At 48.4% G+C, this 21,807-nt stretch overlaps 2 protein-coding genes and 1 long non-coding RNA gene across 4 annotated transcripts in view; 1 reads left to right on the top strand and 2 right to left on the bottom strand.

Moving 5' to 3' along the window:
• Positions 1–195: 195 nt before the first annotated feature.
• On the bottom strand, positions 196–12,874 carry ITFG2 (integrin alpha FG-GAP repeat containing 2). 2 transcript variants are annotated; one of them, XM_050747089.1, is made up of 12 exons: positions 12,640–12,874; positions 7,647–7,742; positions 7,017–7,058; positions 6,690–6,861; positions 4,759–4,898; positions 4,139–4,287; positions 3,651–3,748; positions 3,403–3,456; positions 3,206–3,306; positions 2,095–2,212; positions 1,124–1,297; positions 196–1,047 (listed from the first exon to the last, which is right to left on the bottom strand). In XM_050747089.1, exons 1-12 carry the CDS (start codon positions 12,733–12,735, stop codon positions 944–946), a joined length of 1,344 nt encoding a protein of 447 aa, XP_050603046.1. In that variant the 5' UTR covers positions 12,736–12,874; the 3' UTR covers positions 196–943. The 2 variants fall into 2 exon arrangements, with proteins under 2 accessions (XP_050603046.1, XP_050603047.1); XM_050747090.1 differs by lacking the exons at positions 7,017–7,058; positions 7,647–7,742 and having other exon boundaries at positions 12,640–12,860.
• LOC126930264 (uncharacterized) lies at positions 12,866–21,164 on the top strand. Its single transcript, XR_007717544.1, has 3 exons — positions 12,866–13,143; positions 18,728–18,900; positions 20,761–21,164. It is a non-coding gene; the product is annotated as an uncharacterized LOC126930264 (long non-coding RNA).
• Positions 20,733–21,807, bottom strand: part of FKBP4 (FKBP prolyl isomerase 4) — an 80,905-nt gene continuing 79,830 nt past the window's right edge. Inside the window, exon 11 of the mRNA XM_050747107.1 lies at positions 20,733–21,519. Within this exon, the coding sequence (XP_050603064.1) occupies positions 21,412–21,519 (108 nt within the window). The 3' untranslated portion in view covers positions 20,733–21,411. The remainder of the gene's footprint in view (positions 21,520–21,807) is intronic.

The following is a 21,807-nucleotide window of genomic DNA, read 5'->3' as shown; positions in this document are numbered from 1 at the left end:
CAGTACACACGCGCACATATGACTGTAACAAAACAATACTTACCCACACTGCGAGCAATGCACTCTGCTGTTTTCTATTTTACTTTATTCTATTCTACCTATTCTAAAAATGCTGGCCATAATCCACCAAAGGACTGCAACCACAGTTTGAAAAACACCGACTTAGAGCACTGAGAATCAAGAACAGACGGCACATAAATGACCCAAGATATAATTCTGATTGTGGTCTGGATCATAAACCTGCATCACATTTTAAATGACTATTGTCTTAGAGACAATAAGCTTTTTTATGGGGGAATGGGTGGGTGGAAAAATGGGAGCAGGGCTTCTGAAGCTCACTAATACCTGAAGAATATGGCAACACGAGAAAGCACTGACCCAGCTGCTTTGGTAAATGGAGGAAAATCATCTCAGGGTTGCTAGGAACATGGGTGAGACCAGACTGTAGAAAGATCCCTCAAAACAAAACAGTTTGCCATTCCTTTAACAATTACCAACGTCAAGAACTTGGAATTATGCCATGGAAGACAGAGCGTAAGATGGGGTGGAGCCCTTACCTCCACTGCCCCCCTGGGCCTAAAGCCTGGTTTCCTTATGGGTGTTGGGGCCACGCAAACAAGTCTCTGTTTTCAACACAGTCAAAGTGGGAAGTGGGACATGTCCCAGATGATCTGGAACAAGGCCAGGGTCCTAGGACCCTGCTGGCGTGATGGATGAGGTCCACAAGGAAATGGGCAGAGGGTCAACTTGTCTCTTCTTTCACCAAAAAGACTGCAAGGTCTATAGTTCATGGTCACCCTAGCGCTGCTGCCATCTTTCATGTCCAGAGTCAAATCCTGCATTTCTGTAATGCATATTCCCTATCCTGCCAATATCACAGATACCTTTAGGGGGTAGGGTGGGGGTTCGGAAGAATCCTTCACCAGCTCTGAGGCAAGTACGGCTAGGTGGGATCCTGGAGGCTTGAGGAAGCACACTGTGGTGGCTGGTCTGGATGGTAGAGCGTTTGGTGAAGCAGGGCACGAGTCACAGGGAGGTCGTCAGGATCTGAGAGCCAAGAAGGGGTGGGTGAGAGGCTGTGGGTCTCCTGGGCACCCAGGCCACTGGCTTTTCTGGGACTCACCCACACCCAGCTCCTGCAGCAGGCTGTGGTACTCCGGCTTGCTTTCCAGCAGTTTCAGCAGATTGGTAGACTCCATCCGCTCCAGCTGCACCTCCCAGTACACATAGATCTTCTGGTTGAAAGTGACATATACGAGGCAGGGGCTGTTACGGCCCTCTTTGCAGGCATACAGGCCTGGAAGATGTGGCAGGGGGACAAAGGTCAGGAAGTTTCAGTGCTGGTGGTGGGGGGCAGACAGCAAAACACAGACCTTCGAGTCAGCACTTCCTATCCTCCACTGATGTCCGGAAAAAAATGAAAGGTTCTCTATTTGTTTTCTGTTAGGAACTCAGTAAAACAGATAAGATGAGAAAAGACCTGGCTCACTTCAGATGTAGAAAAACCATAGCAACAAAACCCAGGCAGAACAGAATCCAAAAAGGTGCTATTTGTTGATTTTCCCATCTTAGTGATACCCCTGGAGTGATGAGGGACGGCCTTGCTCGCCCAAGGGCGAGACTAGCAGAACACGATCACAAAGTAAGGCTTCTCTTCGGTGCCAATCCCTCCTTCCAAAGGCATCACCCAGTCACCCAGAGAGTGAGTGCTGCCTCCCAAGGCCCCTGACTTGGAACTAATGAAAATGTTCTAGGAGACCTTTCTCCACAGAGACCTGGCATGCTCAGGTGGAAAAGAACTTCCTGATGTCTTCACACATCCCAGACCGATGACAGAAACTCATGCCATTCTTTAAAATATTCCGGGGTGGAGATGCTGCTGTCTTTTATTTCTTATTTAAGATTGTCAAGATGGCAATGTAGCGACCACCCCTCACCCCCAAACAAAAGAGCTGAAGAACTCATTGGTGAATGAAGACTTCCATCAGGGGATACAGCAGAAAGGGAAGTGAGGGGCAAACACTTCCCTGGCATATCTAACACGCCTGTCTAACTTAAGTGTGGTCAGAAAGGGGCCATGAGGGCGGGGGTCACCTGCACAGAAGGCACGGATGTTTTCATCCACTTGGAAGCGGACAACGGTGCGGTTGTGGTCAATGATGTATGTCTGTCCATCCCAGGCGCATGCAACTACCTCCTCATGCCCGTTGCCCTGAAAAAGGCCAGAGACAAGGAACATAAAGGAGCTGCGGACTGGACTCTGGATGACAAACAGCCAGCTGGGGAGGAATTTCACCCATGGGCTGGGCAGTAAATGGGACTGTCAAATGAGCTGTCACATAATGCTCACAGCCACCGTAGGAAGTAGGCAATTCTATACTGAGGAAACCTCAGCTTGTAGAAATAGAGTCACTTACCCAAGGCCACTCAGCTAGGAGGCAGCAGAATCAGGACTCAAACCCAGGTCTGCCTCTTCTCCTAAACCAACAAGCATGCCTGACGACAATATAAAGTGTAGCCCCTGCCTGCTGATTCAGGGGCCATAGTGACATTAAATAGAGATTTATATATGGATAAGAAAAACCTACAAAATATGCCTCTGGAGTTGGGACGAATAACATACTTCCAGGCTCTTACAGTAACTTTTCTTTAGGGCTACTACTTCTGCTGAAGTTATGGAAATGACAGACTTCTAACAGCACGGTATAGCGTTAACTACGGTAGAGTAAGAGGAAACAAACTCGCTTCAGATGGATTTAGACCTATCTAAAGGGACTTAAGGCCGGGCACAGTGGCTTACGCCTGTGATTCCAACACTTTGGGAGGCCAAGACGAGAGGATTGCTTGAGCCCAGGAGTTTGAAACCATATATGGTGAGATCTCATCTTTACAAAAAGTTTAGGAAAATTAGCCAAGTGTGGGGGCACACGCCTGTAGTCCCAGCTTCTCAGGAGGTTCAGGTGACAGGATGGCTTCAGACAAAGGTTGCAGTGAACCAAGATCATGCCACTGCACTCCAGACTAGGGGATAGAGGGAAATCCTGTCTCAAAAAAAAAAAAAAAAAAAAAAAAAAAAAAAAGACACAGAGACTAAAGATAAAGGTTGGGAGTTCCCTGGGATGTGAGAATAGCCTGATTATTCCAAATCTCATCTCTCCATGTGGAAAATGCAAGAATGTTCTGCTCTGCCAGGTTTTCCACTCACAGTGACATCCAGTTTCTCCAGGGCAAAGAGCTGGTGATCCACCTGCACTGACCACAGCAGCTTGTCTGCTTCTTCCATTTCTTCCATGAGCTTCAGTGTCCCTGCCGGGGGGAGAGGCAGGCTGAGCATGGGTGGGATAGGCCCCGAGCAGACCCTACAGGCATACAGCCCCCACGCCCCATCCCAGCATTGCTCACCATCCAGGGTGCACAGGGCAAAGAGGCCAGAGCCACTACTCTCAGTGCCGTGGCCTGTGGGTAGGACAGGAGGACCAGAGGAAGAAAATGTCAAGGGCAGGGCAAGGTCAGAGCCTACGGGGAGAGGGGCATTCTGCAGCAGCAGGGAAAGGACAGGGCTCGAAATGAGGGGCAAGCTATGGATCTCCACTCTCCCAGAACTGACGGCTGCCCCTCATCTCCCTCCCTCACCCCCACTGCACTTTCACCTTGTTTGATGTTGCCAATTAGGTGAGTGGAGACATTCTTGTTGTGGATACGGCCAGATGTCTGGTGCAGCACCACATCTCGGGTAGCTGGGGTCTCCCTGTACACGGGAGGGTGGAAGGATCAAGCGAGAGACCAAGTGAGCTGAGTTCTCCAGCCCTTTGTAACCCATATCCCTGCAAGAGCTTCTGGGATTTGAATCAGCTTAGAAACCTGCCACTGACCCTATCTGGTCCATGTGGCAAAGAGAAGAGACAGGGATGGCGCTGCCAGGTTGGAATCTCAGGACCTCTTTCAGGTGCTACAGAGTTAGAGCCCAGGATTCCCTCGGTCCTAACGTAATCTTCCCCAGTGGGGCAAAGGTGCTCGGGCTGGGACCTAGATGAGGCAGCTCTGCCAACTGCAGACCCATTTGACTACCACGTGCCATCTGGGAGCCCATCCTGCTTCCATGCACCCCCACACCATCCATAGGCCTGTACCCCCTTACCTACTGCCATCCGTGGGCCCTTCGGAGGCAGGAGGGGACCCAGTGTCCTTTTTCCAGGTACACAGTAGAATTGCATAAGCACAGCCTGGCTGAGACACCATGAGTTCAGGAACACCCAGTGGTCCCAGAGTCACTGAGAGGCTGTCCACCTGCGCCAGGGAATGGGATTAAAGGGAGATGGAGACAGAAGGAAGTGGGACCCTGCAGAGAATGGCGGGGGTGGGAGTGGGGCGGGGATCTTGGGAACAGCCCTCTGGGCTTCAAGGGTAGCAGCAGGGGAAGGATTTCGAGTTTCCAGGGCTCCTGCCTGGCACCGTCCTCTCCACACAGACCACATGCTTTCCCCTGTGCATGACCCAGCTGGGGTCTAGGTCCTGATGCGGCCCACTCCACACCTACCTTCACAGTCCTCATTCTTAGCCCAACATGCCTTTCTCTTCGCCTGTTACTAGCAATTTCCCCTAAGCCCCTGATTCGAAATGGTCTTTGGATCTCTCTTGACAAGGTGACTTCACTTCTCCCCATCCTGGCCCTGTCCCATGACTGCTCTCCCACTGTCTCCTCCAGGAGCCCTTCTTCCCAGCTCCCTGGGGCCTTGCTTGCCAGAGTCAGCTGCTTACCTGACCCTCCAGCATCCATTTCTTGAGGGACACCAGCTGCCCTGTGAGATGTTCGGGACCCTCACCTAGCTCCTCCCAGCGGAAAGCTCGCACCACACGGTCTGTGTAGCCCACCACCAGCTCACAACACCCATCTCCATCTGTGGGCATGAAAGACAAGATGGGTTTTGGAGTCCCACGAGCAGCTCCGGCTCCTCTGCTAACAGCGGCACCTTCTAGCCAGTGTGGCTGCATGCCCGATCTGCAGTGCTGCTCACTTCACACTCAGTCGGCTCCCGCCCCTGTCTGCGTTTGCGGCATCTTGCCCGTCCATTTGGTCCATCTGTTCCGCAGCTCCTATCCGCTCTCTGCCTTCATACTACTCAAACATGCAACTCAAGTGTCCCAATTCATCCCATGTATCTCCCACCACCTACAAGCCGCCTATCTGTATGGCTCCCTTGCTTGCCGCTTTTTTTTTTTTTTTTTTTAACCAAATGTTACTTTCTCAGTGAGGACTTAGCCCTAACAACTCCATTTAAAATTGCTACCTCTACCTCGACACTCTAGCACTTTCTGCGAATTATGTTCTCCACTGCACTTACTATTTTTTTTTTTTGAGACAGAGTCTCTGTCACCCAGGCTGGAGCGCAGTGGCACAATCTTGGCTCACTGCAACCTCTACCTACTGGGTTCAAGCAATTCTCCTGCCTCGGCCTCTAGAGTAGCTGGGATTACAGGCATATGCCACCACGCTCAGCTAATTTTTTTTTTTTTTTGAGACGGAGTCTCACTCTGTCACCCAGGCTGGAGTGCAGTGGCGCGATCTCCGCTCACTGCAAGCTCTGCCTCCTGGGTTCATACCATTCTCCTGCCTCAGCCTCCTGAGTAGCTGGGACTACAGGTGCCCGCCACCACGCCAGGATAATTTTTTTTTTTTTTGTATTTTTAGTAGAGGTGGGGTTTCACTGTGTTAGCCAGGATGGTCTTGGTCTCCTGACCTCGTGATCCGGCCACCTCGGCCTCCCAATCTGCTGGGATTACAGGCGTGAGCCTCCGCACCCAGCCTAATTTTTGTATTTCTATTGGAGACGGGGTTTCACCATGTTTGCCAGGCTGGTCTTGAACGCCTGAGCTTAAGGGACCTGCCTGCCTCAGCCTCTCAGAGTGCTGGGATTCCAGGTGTGAGCCACGTGGTCGGCTGCACTTACTATCTTTTTTTTTGGAGACGGAGTCTGTCGCCCAGGCTAGAGTGCAGTGGCATGATCCTGGGTCACTGCCACCTCCACCTCCCAGATTCAAGTGATTCTCCTGCCTCGGCCTGCTGAGTAGCTGGGATAACAGGTGCCTGCCACCAGGCCTGGCTAGTTTTTGCATTTTTAGTAGAGACAGAGTTTCACTGTGTTGGCCAGGCTGGTCTCAAACTCCTGAACTCAAGTGATCCACCTGCCTCAGCCTCCCAAAGTGCTGGGATTATAGGGATGAACCATCGCATCCAGCCATGCACTTACCACCTTCTAATATACCACTTAGTTATCTTACAAAATGTATAGTGTTTCTTTTCTTTTCCTTTCTTAAGAGAGACAGGGTCCCACGCTAGAGTGCAGTGGTAAGATCACAGCTCACTACAGCCTGGAACTCCTGTCCTCAAGTGATCCTCTGACCTCAGCCTCCCAAAGCGTTGGTATTACAGGCGAGAGCCAGCACACCTGGCCTATATTGTTTCTTTTCTGTCTCTTCATAGTAACGCCCAGGAGGGCAGCAATTTTGGTCTATTTATTCACTACGGCTATTCCAGTGCCTTGAGCGATGCCTGGCTTATCACGGGAGCTCAGTACATAACCAATGCATAAATGAATACGGATTCTCCCTCTCACCCCAATCCCTTGGGGTCTGTTCTAGTACCCACTGACTCCTACTCTCCTGGCTGCCTGAAAGGTAGGCATGCCCACCGATGTCACTGATCAGCATGACCTTGGTGTTGGCTGGGATGTGCTGCTTGAAGACTGGACGCTGCTCCTCTCCCATTAGTGTCTCGTGGTGCCCAGAAGCGTCCAACACCTTGGCAGGTGTCAGGTCAAACAAATGAAACCAGCCTTCAGCACTCACTGCCACCAACAGGTTCTAGGACAAACAGAGGTATAGGAGAGACGGACTGGGGAGGGAGTTTTGGAAACAAGCCCAATAATCAGATCACAGAGGTCAGAGCTGAAGCCTTCAACCTTCAACTGATTTCCGCTGTGAGCTAGGAATCAAGAAAGGTCCCCTGTAGTTCTTACCTTTCCTTTATTACATACATCTCCAACCCCAACGCAAGTCAGCTGTAAGAGAGAAAGGGAGGCTCAGGGAGACGCCAAGGGAGACCAGTACTCCCTGATCTCTGTGGAGCAAGGAGCAGGCGGGTTTTCTAATCACCATCATTCACTGAAAACTTGTGCCATAGGAACTATGGTGATAATCTTTATTAACTGAGTTACTGTGCTGCAGGTTTGGTTTACACAGACAGCAACATGAAGACCTGAGGTGGTTAAGACAATCTGAACTTAAAATAAAATAGGAACCCTATATTTAATCGAGCTAGGCGATCATATTTCTAGACTTACTCAAATTTTTGCCCCCATTTTTGACTATACTTTAAGATTAGACCATCTTAGGCAACTTCCATAAAGTGTCAAGGAGTACTCCACCACACAAAAACACCCCAGCACATGTATGCGTGTGTGAGGACAGGTGCGAGCGCTGGCTGGGGGCGTCCCTCCCTGAATCAAATTGGCTGCAAGTCAGTGGCTGGGCCCAGTAGCTGGGGAGTCAGGACACATGGGTGAGCACCTGTGTGGGAATCATCCTAGGCTGTCCCTGGACAGAAGGGATCCCTTCCCCCCTCCAGGCCCAGGGAAGTGAATACTGACCATTCCCTGGCAGGAACAGGTGAGCCATGGCCGACTGTCATCATTTTTATACACAGACACCTTCCCGCTGGTGTCTCCCACCACCAGTTCATTTAACTTCAAATGGAGAGAGAAGAAAGCGTTAGGATGGGACTCTGCTGAACCACTTCAAGCTCTTCTCTACTTAGCCTAACCAAGGGAAATCACAAGACCTCAACTTGCCTCTTCCTCAACTTTATTAAAAGTCTGGCCAGGTGCAACAACTCATACTTGTAATCCCACTGCTTTGGGCGGTGGAGGTGGGTGGATCACTTCAGGCCAAGAGTTAGAGACCAGCCTGGGCAACATGGCAAGATCCCATTTCTACAAAAAATTTAAAAATCTGCGAGGTGAGGCCAGGTGCGGTGGCTCACGCCTGTAATCCCAGCACTTTGGGAGGCGGAGGCGGGTGGATTGGTTGAGCTCAGGAATTCGAGACCAGCCTGGCCAACATGGTGAAACCTTGTTTCTAAAAATATATAAAAATTACCCAAGCATGGTGGTGCATGCCTGTGGTCCCAACTACTCGGGAGGCCAAGGCAGGAGAATTGCTTGAGCCTAGGAGGTAGAGGTTGCAGTGAGTGAGCCAAGATTGCACCACCGCACTCTAGTCTGGGTGACAGAGTGAGACCCTACCTCTCAAAAAAAAAAAAAAAAAAAATATTAGCCAGGTGTGGTGGTGCACACCTGTAGTTCCGGCTACTCAGGAGGCTGAGGAAGGAGGATCACTTGAGCTCAGGAGGCTGAAGCTGCAGTGAGCCATGATCGTGCCATTGTACTCCAGCCTGGGTGACAGAACAAGACCTTGTCTCAAAAAACATAACAAAACAATCTTTTGGGGCCAACACAGCCATAGTTTCCCAGTTCTTTATTTCCATTTAGGGGTGTGTGTGTTGGGGGTAGGAGAGGTTACAGAAATTGAGGCTACACACAATTTATGGCCCACCCCAGAAAAGTATGCCACCTGAACAGCTCTAGGCTACACGTGCCTGACTTCGGCTCTTTGCATTTGCCCATTACAAATGGGACATGTTTTGAAAACAGCCCAAGATGGTGGAGTTTTGGAGAATCTAACTTCGGACCTCATATTTAATCAAGGGCCAAATAAAAAGACAATGTGAACTCTTGGGGCCCTCCCTCCTCTAGCAAGGCCTTTTGATCTTGAGGTGTATGTGGGAACCACACAGGATGGTGGGGCCTGAGTGGGTAGAGCCTGAAGGGGCTGCTCCCCACTCTGGGCCTCCAGTGCCCTCAAGTGATGGCTAAGCTCTAGGGAAGGGAGGTCCCTGCATGGAGCCTCTCCACCATTTGTATCTGGGTAGCTGCCCTTTACAGGGGCACAAGATGTTAACCAAGTGGCTTCAAACCCCACTCCTGCAAATTGCTTTATGATCTCCTCTTGGGGGACAGCCAACATCCCCTTCCTGTCCCCAGAATACACTGAACTAACACTGTACTCTCAAGAAATTTAGTTCTGAAGGCAACAGAGATAACAGGTGAATAGTAAGGAAAAGTTAGAAGCGAATTGGAATTTATTTGAATCTTTGATTTCTGGCTGGGCGTGGTAGCTCACGCCTGTAATCCCAGCTACTTTGGGAGGCCACGGCAGGAGAATCGCTTGAACCTGGGAGGCACAGGTTGCAGTGAACCTCTGCACTCCACTGCACTCCAGCCTGGGATAAGAGTGAAACTCCGTCTCAAAAAAAAAAAAAAAACTTTGATTTCTTTTTTAATTCTTATAATTGTTATGGGAGTTTCTGGTGAGAATATCAGATCACAGGAGCATAAAACTAGCTTTTTAAAAAATCAAACCTTCTATTACTTGATATTTCTTTTCTTTCTGTTTTTTTGTTGTTTGTTTGAGACGGTCTTACTGTTGCCCAAGCTGGAGTACAGTAGTGTGATCATGGCTCACTGCATCACACTGCAGCCTCAGCTTCCTAGGCTCAAGTAATCCTCCCACCCCAGCCTCCAGAGTAGCCGAGACTACAGGCATGCACCACCACATCTGGCTAATTTTTTCACTTTTTTGTAAAGACGGGGTCTCACTGTGTTGCTCAGGCTGGTCTCGAACTCCTAGACTCAAATGATCCTTCCATCTCAGCCTCCCAAAGTGTTGGGATTACAGGCGTGAGCCATCACGCCCAGCCAGTGCCTACACTGTTCTAAGGGTTGAGAATATAGCAGTGGAAAAAACAGATTAAAACATTCCTATTCTTATGGAGCTTACAGTAATGGAGCTTACAACTCAGGTGAAAAAAATGATAGTATATCTAATATTGTAGAAGTGAATAATAGTGTAATTCATTTAGATAAACACAATTTCAAAAAAGGTGGTGCTATAAAGCTATGAAAAAAAGGGAATGCTTTTAAACAAAGAAGGCAATCAGATAAAATGGAAAATAATGTATATCTGAAGGTGCTTTGATAATTTACTGTTTAAAAATGTGGCCTGGTGAGGTTGCTTACACCTGTAATTCCAGCACTTTGGGACACCGAGGCCAGTGTACTGCTTGAAGCCAGAGGTTTGAGACCAGCCTGGTTAACACAATGAGACCTCATCTCTACAACACATTAAAAAAATCAGCCAGACATGGTGGCAGGCACCTGTAGTCCCAGCTACACAGGAGGCTGGGGCAGGCAGTAGGATCATTTGAGCCCAGGAGTTTAAGGCTGCAATGAGCTATGATTGCACCACTGCCCTCCAGCCTGGACAACAGAGTGAGACCCTGTCTCTGTAAAAAACAAAAAAATTAAAAAATTCCTCCTCTGATTTTCTCATAAAATTGGACAGCTTGGCAGTTCATGAAGAAACATGAAAGCCCAGAAAACACAATACAAATTTATGAGAATAACTCTTTCCTCCCCAGAGGGGGTAGAGTCAAAAGAAGCCTCATAAAATACCTTCTCCATCACAGCACTAGGGGGCGGTGGGAAATAAGCACAGGACAGTGAAGGAAGTGTGAAGCAGGGAGGCCCAGTAGGAAGACAGGGCAGAGGGTAGAAGGGGGCAATCCAGTGCAAAAAAAAAAAGAGCATCAGACACTATTCCCTTTAATGCTCCACCGGAGAATCCCCTACGTATTTCAGTCAATGCATCTCATTACATGTTATTATCCGGTGACTATTACACAACTTGATTATGAGCTATCTGAGGACTGGAATTCTCTCGTTCATTTTTGAATTCCCAGAATGTAGCAGAGTCCTTGGTGCATAATGAGCAGCTCAATAAAGATTTGCAGAAAAACAGAATAAAATGCTCACAACAACACGAACACTTAAGAGACCACCAAACTGTGTGCCAGGCATTGTTTTACCTGCTTGACCTGTGGTAATTTATTTAAAAAATGAGAAGAAGGGCTGGGCATGGTGGCTCACGCCTGTAGTCCCAGCACTTTGGGAGGCCGAAGTGGGCTGATCACGAGGTCAGGAGTTCAAGACCAGTCTGGCCAACATGGTGAAACCCCATCTCTACTAAAAATACAAAAAGTAGTCGGGTGTGGTGGCGGGCGCCTGTAATTCTAGCTACTTGGGAGGCTGAGGCAGGAGAATGGCTTGAGCCCGGGAGGCAGAGGTTGCAGTGAGCCGAGATCAAGCCACTGCTCTCCATTGCACTCTAGCCTGGGGGACAGGGTGAGACTCCGTCTCAAAAATAAATAAATAAATAAAAAATAAAGAGGAACGACTGCTGAGGAGAGAAAAGGTAGGTGGAGATTGTTTCTGTAATTCAACCAAGGTGTAGCACAAGTTGCCAGGCACGCGCATCTACCATGAAGCAGGCACTGAAGAAACCGGACGTTATTAACACTGGGTTGTGGCAGTGATTGTTACCCTGGCGGGAGAGCAAAGCAGGGAAATACCCCAATCTAGTCCAGCCGAGTGGGCCAAGTCTAACAGCAGCAGACTTTGAGTTTAATGCCTATATTAAGCACGGACGGTGTGCTTAATTCTGTGAGGGTAGGAGGAGGTTCAGAGAAGTCTTCGAAGGGGCGGAGCCACAGGGAGCGCGGCATTGTTATTTCCACTTCACGGCTTTGAAAGGTGATTTTTTTTTTTTTTTTCAGACGAAGTCTTGCACTGTAGGCCAGGCTGGAGTGCAGTGGGCGAGATCTTGGCTCACCGCAAACTCCGCCTCCCGGGTGTAAGCGATTCTCGTGCCTCACCCTCCCAAGTAGCTGGGATCTGAGGCGCGCACGACCACACTCGGCTAATTTCTGTATTTTTAGTAGAGACGGGGTTTCACCACGTTGGCCAAGCTGGTCTCGAACTCCTGACCTCAGGTGATCCGCCCGCCTCGGCCTCCCAAAGTGGTGGGATTACAGGCGTGAGCCACTGCGTCCAGCCAAGGTAAGTGATTTGAGAGGTGACGCCACTGCAGGAGGCTTAACTCAGAAACAGTGATCCAGAAAACTTGGCCACCAGAGTTTACCAGGCTCCTCCAGTGAACACTTGACTCAATCAGGCCGAGGGATCAACTATCTATCCCACTTAAAAAATACTCCCAGGGGCCGGGCGCGGTGGCTCACGCTTCTAATCCCAGCACTTTGGGAGGCCGAGGAGGGATCAGCTGAGGTCAGGAGTTCGCGACCAGCCTGGCCAACATGGTGCAACCCCGTTTCTACTAAAAATACAAAAATTAGCTGGGCGTGGTGGCGGGCTCCTGTAATCCCAGCTATTCAAGAGGCTAAGGCAGGAGAATCGCTTGAACTCGGGAGGTGGAGGTTGGAGTGACCCGAGATCGCGCCACTGCACACCAGCCTGGGTGACAGAGGGAGCCTCTGTCTCAAAAACAAACAAACAAACGAACAAAACCAACCGCGAACACTGAAGCTATCAATAAAGTTTTTCTCTTCAGCGCTCCATACTAGCCACAGCGCGCATGCTCAAGCTCACGTGGCACGCTCGGGCGGCCTGTCCCACTTCCCTTGCGCCGTCCCCGCACAGATCCAGGCTCTTGCAGTGCGCATGCACCTACCGTATCGTTATCAACGTCTCCAAGGCAGATAGCGTGCGGGAAGAGGCTCCCGCTGAACTCCAGCGCCACGCGCTGCACGTAGCTAACCGATCTCATGGCACCTCCAAGAGCAGAGGGAGCGGGGAGCCCCAATAAATGGTCCCTGAACCCCCGTCGCGACAGCCGCCAGAGCGGAAGGCCACCTAAAGCAGCAAGTTACGTCACTGCCTGAGCCTCCAATCTCTGCCTTCCTCCTTTAACCTCAGAGAGGAGGCGGGTCTTCCGGGCTTGGAGGCGGGCTTACCACCTCTGATGTGAGTGACAGGCCCACGGGCCACTCCTTTTCTCCACAGGGCTGCAGCCCATGGGTAAACCAACCCTGACGTGGCCGATCTGTTCCCTTGGCAACAGGGCTCTCAAGGGCTTGACCTAGTAACCTTGACCTTTTTCCTTTGTTTCCCTGGCAATGAAAATTCCTAGCCATCAGACCATTCCTGAGAATCTTACTAATCTTCGTAATAACTGGTAATTGCATGGTTTTGAAAAGTGTTTTTTAAAAGCTAGCTACCCATTAAGAGTGAAAACAATATAGTGAGTTGCAGTCAGCATATAAAAAATTAAATACAATAGAATATATCAAGTGACTCCCAAGTAGTAAGATAAGTATAGTTTTTGTGAAACCCTTGTTTCAATTGTATACACAATTATATGTATATACTGGCTTATAATGTAAAAAAAAATTTTTTTTTTTTTTTTTTTTTTTTTTTTTTTTTTTTTTTTACAGTGTATGTGTTTTCTGGTCCATAGTTTAAAAGCCACCTGCTGCAAAGCACATTTCACATATTTCACATAATTAGTTCAGCCACTAGGTGAGCTTGTATTTTTTTTTTTTTTTTTTTTTGGTAGAGGAAAACAGGTTCAGCAAGATTAAGTAAAATGGCAGAAGGAAGGACTGTGGGGCGGGGTGCGTGCTCCAACCAGAATTGTTTGATCCCAACCCTAGGGCTTCTCCATCATTTGCTATCATAGTTCCTAGGAAAGTTTTCAGACTGGAAGTGACAGTTGCCTGGATTCTGGATCTGCTCTGTCTTGTGGTCCCCCAGCACAAAGCTCTTGCATCTCACCCTCAGGGGCCTTACTCTTCTAGCACAGATGGGACTGTCACTCTCATGGCTGGCTTCTTGGGATTCTTTCTTTCCATGTTGAATCCAGTTCTGTCTTTCTTTGGGGTGCCTCATCAATCAGGGCAATATTTATGAAATCATACAGGTGTTCAATACATTTTTAGATTTAGGTCTGTAAACCCAGGCTGACTCACACTTGGTGTTTAAAAAAAATGATATCTGCCTTATCTGGGAATTTGGACCAGGGGCTGTTCCTTTTTTTTTTTTCTTTTTTTTTTTTTTTCACGAGAGTCTTGCTCTGTCACCCAGGCTGGAGTGCAGTGGTGTGATCTGGGCTCATTGCAACCTCCACCTCCCAGGCTCAAGAGATTCTTGTGTCTCAGCCTCCTGAGTAGGAGAATGGTCTAAACCCGGGAGGCGGAGCTTACAGTGAGTGAAACCACCATGCACCCCAGCTTGTCGCTACTTTCTATTCTAAAAAAAAATGTACTTATGGTGGGAGGAGGCTGGGGGCAAGGCCTTTTTTTTTTTTTTTTTTTTGAGAGGGGAAGGCTGGAGTGGGTGGCAGATTTTTTTCCTAGATGTCCCAGTGGATCTGTCTCAGCCTCCTGAGTAGGAGTAGGTAAGAAAGTGTAAACCACCATGCCCAGCAGGTCAGAACAGTAAACTGGAAGAAGTCTGGTCAAATGCTGGAGACTGCAGATTTTTTTCCTAGATTCTGAGGCTGATAAGGTAAGAAAGAACAGCAGGTCAGAACAGTAAACTGGAAGAAGTCTGGTCAAATGCTGGAGACTGCAGATATATTCTGAGGCTGATAAGGTAAGAAAGAACAGCAGGTCAGAACAGTGAACTGGAGGAAGTCTGGACAAATGCTGGAGACTGAGATGTTTTCTGAGGCCGAACTGTGTTACAAGCTCATATTTCTGGCTGTGTACTGTGGGATGGCCAGGTGCATTAAAAGGCACTGGGTCCCACAGGTATTCCTGGTGCTCTGAGTACATGTTCTCATTTACAGAGCAGGTGCATGCTCCCTCACCCCGTGTTCTACCCCATCTCTATTCTCTCATCCGAGTTCAAACCCTGAGCTTCATATTAGGTTTTAAGGGGTGGGCAAACCAAAACCAGTATCAAAATGTTCACCTCTAGGTTGGCTGTGGAGGCTCATGCCTGTAATTCCAGCACTTTTGGAGGCTGAGGCAGGCAGATCGCTTGAGCTCAGGAGTTTAAGACCAGCCTGGACAACATGGCAAAACCGTGACTCCACCAAAAATACAAAAATTAGCTGGGCATGGTGGTGCACGCCTGTGGTCCCAGCTACTCAGGAGGCTGAGGCAGGAAGATCTCCTGAGCCCAAGAGGCAGAGGCTGCAGTGAGCCAAGATGGTACCACTGCACTCCAGGCTGGGTAACAGTGAGACTCTGTCTCAAAAAAAAAAAAAAAAGTTTACCTCTAAAGTGGTTTTAAAAGAAATATATTACTAAATAACTCAGAACAAGAGATGAGATCACCCAGCTTCTGTCATCAGGTGCCTTAGCCTGACCCAGTTATCTAAGATCAGACCCCAACTCAGGATTCCCCAATGCCTTAGTTTTATCTTCCTCATCATTTGGGTTTCTTGGTCTGGATCTTTCTGTGATACGGGGTGTCTGTTTTTAATTGTAGAGTATGTTTGCCATGAAGGTCATGTAATTATGATCACAACTTGTTTTTTACTTTTTTGAGACAATTTCACTCTTCTTGCCCAGGTTGGAGTGCAATGGCGCAATCTTGGCTCACTGCAACCTCCGCCTCCCGGGTTCAAGTGATTCTCCTGTCTCAGCCTCCCGAGTAGCTGGGATTACAGGTGTCCACGACTACATCTAATTTTTTTTTGTAGTAGAGACGGGGTTTCACCATGTTGGCCGGGCTGGTCTTGAACTCCTGACCTCAGGTGATCAAAGTGCTCGGCCTCCCGCCTCAGCCTCCCAAAATGCTGGGATTACAGGTATGAGCCACCGTTCCCAGCTTTATGATCACAACTTCTATACAATGCTTTTTGGCTTCTGTCAAGAGAGCCAAATAAAGTTAGAAAGGCAGAAAAGATAGGTCTCCAAGAAATAGGGCACAAATTAAGTCTTTCCATGCCTGGGCCTCTCCCCACCTTGCGTCGGTTACTTTAAGTACAGTGAGTGTTTTTTATGACTAGGCATTGCAAAGCCATATGGACAGATCCCTGGCTCCACAAAGAGCACTCCTGGTCTTGACCCCTTTCTAGTTGGATGGTTGCTAGGTCTCTTTGGGCACCATCTAAAACTCCATCTTGTCTAAGCCAAGCACTCTTTCTGCTGGCTTTTATCTTACTCCCCAGAACTGTCTACTTAGGGTATCTTCCCTCATTAGGTGACATGGATACAGTTGTATGGGTGGCATATTCTTTACAAACAATAGACATCTCCATAGGACGGGATGGGGGGGATTAAGTGGGAAGCATATCTAGGAAGATTGTCTACTTCATCCTCCAACAGTAGACAGAGTGGTTTCTGTTTGCCCAGGGTGCCCAGGTAAGACAGGGTCTCCAAAGATCTTTCAAAACATGAGGCCCAGAGCCTCACCACCTTGGGGGCAGGGCCTAGGGCTTCTTAATGGGCTCCGTGTGGCTTATATCACCATTTCCCCCTCCCCTCTCTCATTCATGGTACACCTTAGCATATTAAAGTGTCGGAAAGGTATGTTTTTTGACCTAGAAACTGGGCAGAGTAGTGTGGGACAGCTCTGCACTGAGTGAAATGCTGTTATTCAGAGCTCTACTTAGTTTCACTGCCTTCCTCAAGTTTGCCCCGATTAAAATGCACCACAAACTCTGGGAAGCTTTGATCCTAGAACTCACTCATCAGGGTTGTCTGCTCAAGACTGCTGATGGATGAGAAGTTCACTGTCACTGTGTCACTTAAACACTGGGAGATAGGGTTAAAACACAAAGAATGAGGAAGACGTTTTGGAACTAGGTAACACTGTAAAGACTAAATGCCACCAAACTTGAATTTAAAATGGTTAACTTTGTTTCACCTAAAAATGTGAATTTCACCTAAAAATATACAAATCAGTTTATGTCTGATGCACTTCTAAAACAGGAGACTGAAGATCCTATGGAATATGGAATATACATGCTGATCCTCTCTTCTAGCCAAAGGACCCTCGACATTCACAAAGGCATTGCTTTTTCTTGATCATCCCTGAGACCATTCACTCTCACTTTGTGTCTCAAATTGGTATAGCGTGGCAGGGCGCAGTGGCTCATGCCTGTCATCCCAGCACTTTGGGAGGCCAAGGTGGGTGGATCACCTGAGGTCAAGAGTTCAAGACTAGCCTGATCAATATGGTGAAACCCTGTCTCTGCTAAAAAAAACAAAAATTAGCCAAGCATGGTGGTGTGCACCTGTGGTCCCAGCGACTTGGGAGGCTGAGACAGAATTGCTTGAACCCGGGATGTGGAGGTTCCAGTGAGCCGAGATTGCGCCACTGCACTCCAGCCTGGGGGAACAGAGCAAGACTCCGCCTCAAAAAAAAAAATAAAAAATAAAAAATAAAACATTGGTATAGTGTCATTTAACAGGATAACAGGATAAATTAATGTTTTTATTATTCCTAGGTTTTCTAACGGGGGATAGTTAATGCATCCACATTATCTGAGGTTGGCAAACAACTGGGGAACTGTAGCCATAAGGTAGCAATAACGAATTCCAGAAAGAGAATGAATTTTCCTTACTTACAATGTCCAGACTTGTACATTGGTTTTATTCAGCACTGCCCTTAGTGCACTGTGATTTCAACTTGTTGTAAGGTTCTGAGGTGTTTTGCATTTGGAAAGGGAAAATTAGTCACTGAGACATAACAGGAATAAGGTATGAGAAGTTCTGGTTTCTAACTTTTTTTTCCAGTAATGACATTTTCTAAAAAGATACTACACTTTAGGCTGGGTGTGGTGGCTCACGCCTGTAATCCCAGCACTTTGGGAGGCCGAGGCGGGCGGATCACAAGGTCAGGAGATCGAGACCATCCTGGCTAACACGGTGAAACCCCGTCTCTACTAAAAATAGAAAAAAATTAGCCGGGCGCAGTGGCGGGCGCCTGTAGTCCCAGCTACTCGGGAGGCTGAGGCAGGAGAATGGCGTGAACCCGGGAGGCGGAGCTTGCAGTGAGCCAAGATCGCGCCACTGCACTCCAGTCTGGGCGACAGAGCGACTCCATCTCAAAAAAAAAAAAAAGATACTACACTTTACTCGTCCTGCATAAAGTGCCTTTCACGTATTTTTTCTCCAGTGGAAATGGAATACAGTTCTTCATTCACCCTCAGGGTGGCAAAGCTGGTACAGAGGGCAAGTGTTAAGTGCACTTTGCCAAGTCTTCTAGGGTTTTGTGGGCCATGATAAGAATTCTTTAGCCTAAATGGGATGGGAAATCATCGAAAGTGATTGAAGTACTCGGAGGGACACGATTTGGATGCAGTACAGAGTGAACTGCAGGTGCAGGAGGGAATCCAAGATAGGAGCCTTTTGCAGGAGAGCAGGCTGGAGTGCATGGTGATGGGAGGGAGTGATACTAGTGTGGAGGGAGGAGAAATACTTGGGAGATAAAAATGCATAGAACTCGATGTTAGAACCAGCACTAGGACAAGATAAATTCTATTTTAATTTTTCCTAGAGACCACTTGCAAAGCTTGTTAACAGCTCACAGTACTGCTTGCTACTAGCTTTTCTTTATTTGGGCACATTTCTCTGCATATAGAAAGATTTAAGTGTTGGTAGGAAGGGACAACTGACTGGGAAATGAACTTGTAGCACTGACCCAGGGCAGACTTGAGTATGTGGTACTATTATTTTTAGGCTTAGACTTGTAGGCATTTTAACAAAACATTCTCACTAGACAGTTTTAATGTTACATAAACTAAGACTTATCTCTAAACGTTCCACAGTTAAATGCAGTTTTACATTCTTGGAATCCTACAGGATGCAGAGCTAGAAGAAACCTTAGGAATGCTTTCAATTTTTGCAGATGAGGAAAGAAGCTCAAGACTTGCCCACAGCCAAATGAACCTCATGGGAGAGTCTGGATTAGTTCAGAGAACTCCCATTTCAGGCATACCTTTCCATTTAACTTCTGAGTCTTGGTTTTCTTATCTGTAAGTAGGGTTATTAGAGTTATACCTTCCTTGTAGGATGGTTGCAAGGATTAAGTTAACTCATGTGATGCTGTCAGTACAGTGCTAGTAGCTTACCCCATAAATGCTTAATGAGTTAGTGATGATTGTTGGCTGCAGGGGTAAGAATCTACTACTTTTGAAATACCAAGAGGACCCAGACACAAACCACAAACACAGGGCTGTGATATGCAGTGAGCCCAGTAAGAGAGTAGTTACACTGGGACTTTTTTTTTTTTTTTTTTCCTGAGACGGAGTCTCACTCTGTCACCCAGTCTGGAGTGCAGTGGCCGGATCTCAGCTCACTGCAAGCTCCACCTCCTGGGTTTATGCCATTCTCCTGCCCCAGCCTCCCGAGTAGCTGGGACTACAGGCGCCCGCCACCTCACCCGGCTAGTTTTTTTTTTTTTTTTTTTTTTTTTTTTTTTGAGACGGAGTCTCGCTCTGCCACCCAGGCTGGAGTGCAGTGGCCGGATCTCAGCTCACTGCAAGCTCCGCCTCCCGGGTTTACGCCATTCTCCTGCCTCAGCCTCCCGAGTAGCTGGGACTACAGGCGCCCACCACCTCGCCCAGCTAAGTTTTTTGTATTTTTTAGTAGAGACGGGGTTTCACTGTGTTAGCCAGGATGGTCTCGATCTCCTGACCTCGTGATCCGCCCGTCTGGGCCTCCCAAAGTGCTGGGATTACAGGCTTGAGCCACTGCGCCGGGCCTAGTTTTTTGTTTTTTTAGTAGAGAGGGGGTTTCACCATGTTAGCCAGGATGGTCTCGATCTCCTGACCTCGTGATCCGCCTGTCTCAGCCGCCCAAAGTGCTGGGATTACAGGCTTGAGCCACCGCGCCCGGCCTACACTGGGACTTTTTTTAAAAAGAGGGTCTCACTTTCTTGCCCAGCCTGGCATGCAGTGGCACTGTCACAGCTCTCTGCATCCTTGGTGTCTTGGGCTCAAGGGATACTCACACCGGGAGACTTGCACACCCCAATTTTCATCCTGGCTCCAGCATCAGCCATGTTGTATGACTTGGTGAAAATTTTCACACAGAAATCAATCTTCCACCATTATAAATTTCTTCTGGAAGGAACTATACAGGCATGTGGCTAAGCAGACAGCCACATCACTGTTGGGAAAGGACTGGAGAGCCCACAGTAGGAGAGGGATGAGGGCAGACACGGGCTCTGACCTGGAGCCAGGATCATCTGGAGGCAGCTCAGCATGACTGGCTTGTGCTGCCTGGCTTCTCCCAGGGCCCCATCATGCCATAGGAGTTAAGGGTCAAAGCATAGTTAGAAAAAAAGCACAAGCCGTTTCCTGTTAAGGCTGGGAAGGAAGCTGGGCATGACCACTCTTTACTCTCGACCTTAATCATGTAAAAGTTATCTGACGGAGGTTAGTGACACCAGGAGTTTTACCTTGTTAAGAAACCAAAATGCACAGATACCTCTGCCAGATCAGAGGTAGGCAGAAGACCAATTCCAACTTCAAAATGCACATGCATGGTGTCCCAGTCTTCTAGATCTTGATACTTTCCTCTTCCTAAGCGTCAGGGAAGAAAACCAGAGGCACTAAAAACTGCCAGGTTGCTGGAGGGAGGGAGTGCATAGACTCAAGTCCCAGCTGCAGCCTGTGCAGTGCTCAGGAAGCCCTGCATCGTGGGGCTGCTTCCTGCCCAACTACAGTGTCTACTTGAGATGCTGCACTTATTTAAGCTCCACTGGGACTAAGTGGGTGACCCCTTAATTTTGCCACTACCCATTATGTACCCACCCATACCCACCCCTCCAAGGCTGAACAAAAAGGGTTGTCTGACACCCAGGTTTTATTGTTTCCACTTTATTGCTCAAGCACGGAACTTGAGGCAAGCCTGGACCTTCAGCAACGTGCGGAAAAGAGGCTGAGGGGATTTCGGGACACAACCTGGCTGAGAGGGGAAACTGACAGGGGAAATACCAGAACAGGGAACAAGGGGTGGTCACCATCACACCAGAAGACATCAGCCACACCGTTGGGGGTGAGGAAGGGAACAGAGAAGAAATGGCATAGCAGTGGTTTTTCCCATGTCCCTAGCACCCACATGGAGGCCACGTTTGGAAATGGACTGGGAGAGGGAAAGGATGAGGAAAACGGCTGCCCAGGAGTCTCCCTCTCCACCCTGGGTTCATATCAGACCCCATCCCTACCACTTGCCTCTTCTACCCTTGGAAAATGGACCTAACAGAGGGAGCAAAATAAATTAACATTCTGATGAATATGTATGGATGGACATATGTTCATGTGCAAAGGGGGAAGGGAAGAGGGGGTGACACCAGCTAAAATGATTCCCCACCTCAATCCCCCAGCCTACTCCTTTCCCCCTTCCCCCTAAAGCCACCATCCAACCAGATAGAAAAATAAAGGTCTAATTCACTCAAAATTCTTCAGTTTTTACAAAACTAACAGGGTGGAGGGGGGAGACTGGGGGCAGGCAGCCGCAGGAGTAGGGCTGGTGGAGAGGGGCTATGCTTCTGTCTCCACCTGAGACTGGCTCCCTGCCGTGTTGCTCTTCTGCTCCTCCTTCATCTCTGTGTCAGTGGGGTGGTCTCCTGAGGAGGCCTCTGCCTTGGCCTGCAAGGAAGAGGAACAGCAAAGAGGCTGACATCGCAAGTGAAAAAACACACACTTAATTTCTAGCAGAATTAACACAGATACACCCATTCTCCTACATCTGTCCTAAAAATATATCTGTATAGGCCAGGCCTGGTGGCTCACACCTGTAATCCCAGAACTTTGGGAGGCTGAGGTGGGCAGATTGCTTGAGCCCAGGAGTTTGAGACCAGCCTGGGCAACATAGTGAAACCTCAGCTCAACAAAAATTACAAAAATTAGTTGGGCGTGGTGGCATGCACCTGTAGT

The sequence above is a fragment of the Macaca thibetana genome, chromosome 11 (genome assembly GCF_024542745.1).
Source record: "Macaca thibetana thibetana isolate TM-01 chromosome 11, ASM2454274v1, whole genome shotgun sequence".
Taxonomy (NCBI): Eukaryota; Metazoa; Chordata; class Mammalia; order Primates; family Cercopithecidae; genus Macaca; species Macaca thibetana.
This window is presented reverse-complemented; position numbering and strand designations above follow the sequence as displayed.